This window comes from Gavialis gangeticus, unplaced genomic scaffold (assembly GCF_001723915.1).
Source record: "Gavialis gangeticus isolate Ggan-Ray unplaced genomic scaffold, GavGan_comp1, whole genome shotgun sequence".
In the NCBI taxonomy this organism is placed as follows: Eukaryota; Metazoa; Chordata; order Crocodylia; family Gavialidae; genus Gavialis; species Gavialis gangeticus.
The window spans coordinates 1,141,015-1,141,742 of NW_017729023.1; the positions used below are offsets into that span (position 1 = coordinate 1,141,015).

At 66.9% G+C, this 728-nt stretch overlaps 1 protein-coding gene across 1 annotated transcript in view; it reads right to left on the bottom strand.

Moving 5' to 3' along the window:
- Window positions 1-139: 139 nt before the first annotated feature.
- The window catches only part of PRDM8 (PR/SET domain 8), a 10,581-nt gene continuing 9,992 nt past the window's right edge, over window positions 140-728 (bottom strand). The window contains exon 5 of the mRNA XM_019516795.1: window positions 140-722. Coding sequence (XP_019372340.1) covers window positions 333-722 — 390 coding nt within the window. The 3' untranslated portion in view covers window positions 140-332. The remainder of the gene's footprint in view (window positions 723-728) is intronic.

Here is a 728-nt window from a genome sequence, read left to right on the forward strand (position 1 = left end):
GGGGGGGTGTAGGTGGGTGGGTCTGTGTGTATGGGTGTGTGGTTAGTATTTGTGAGTGGATGTGTGTGTGGATGATTGGGGTAGTGTGTATGTAGCTGGGTGAATCTGCATGTGTGGGGGGGTGTATGGCTGGGTGGGTGTGGATGCGTGCGTGTGGGTCGGTGCGGGGGGTGCGGCTGGGTGTTGTGTGTGTGGGAGGGTGTATGAGTGCGGCAGGCGGGCATTGTGAGTGTGGGTGTTCGTGTGGGGGTGGAGAGTATGTGGGTACCTGGGTGTGTGCGCGCGGGTGGGCCTGTGTGTGTGGCTGCGCGTGTGCACTGGCGTGCGGAGGCTCAGTTGTGCGAGGTCATGTGGCGGGAGAGGTGGTGGCGCTCGCGGAAGGACTCGTTGCAGATGGGGCACTTGAGCTTCTCCTCGCGGCGGCGCTTGACGAGCGGCTCGAGAGCGTACTCCTTCTTGTGGTGCGAGCGCATGTGGTAGACCAGGTCGGACGTCATGCGGAACGAGGCGTTGCACTTGGCGCACCAGTTCTGCGCCGGCAGGCACAACGACGTGAAGGAGGGCGGCAGCAGCGTGAGCGCCGACGGCAGCTGCAGCTGCAGGGGCCCGGCCGCCGCCGCCGAGCCCTTGGGCCAGAAGGCGGTGGCGTAGAGGAAGGGGCTCTGTTTGCCCAGCCCGCCGCCCCCTCCCCCGACGGCGGCGGCGGCTGCGGCGGCGGCTGCGGCGGC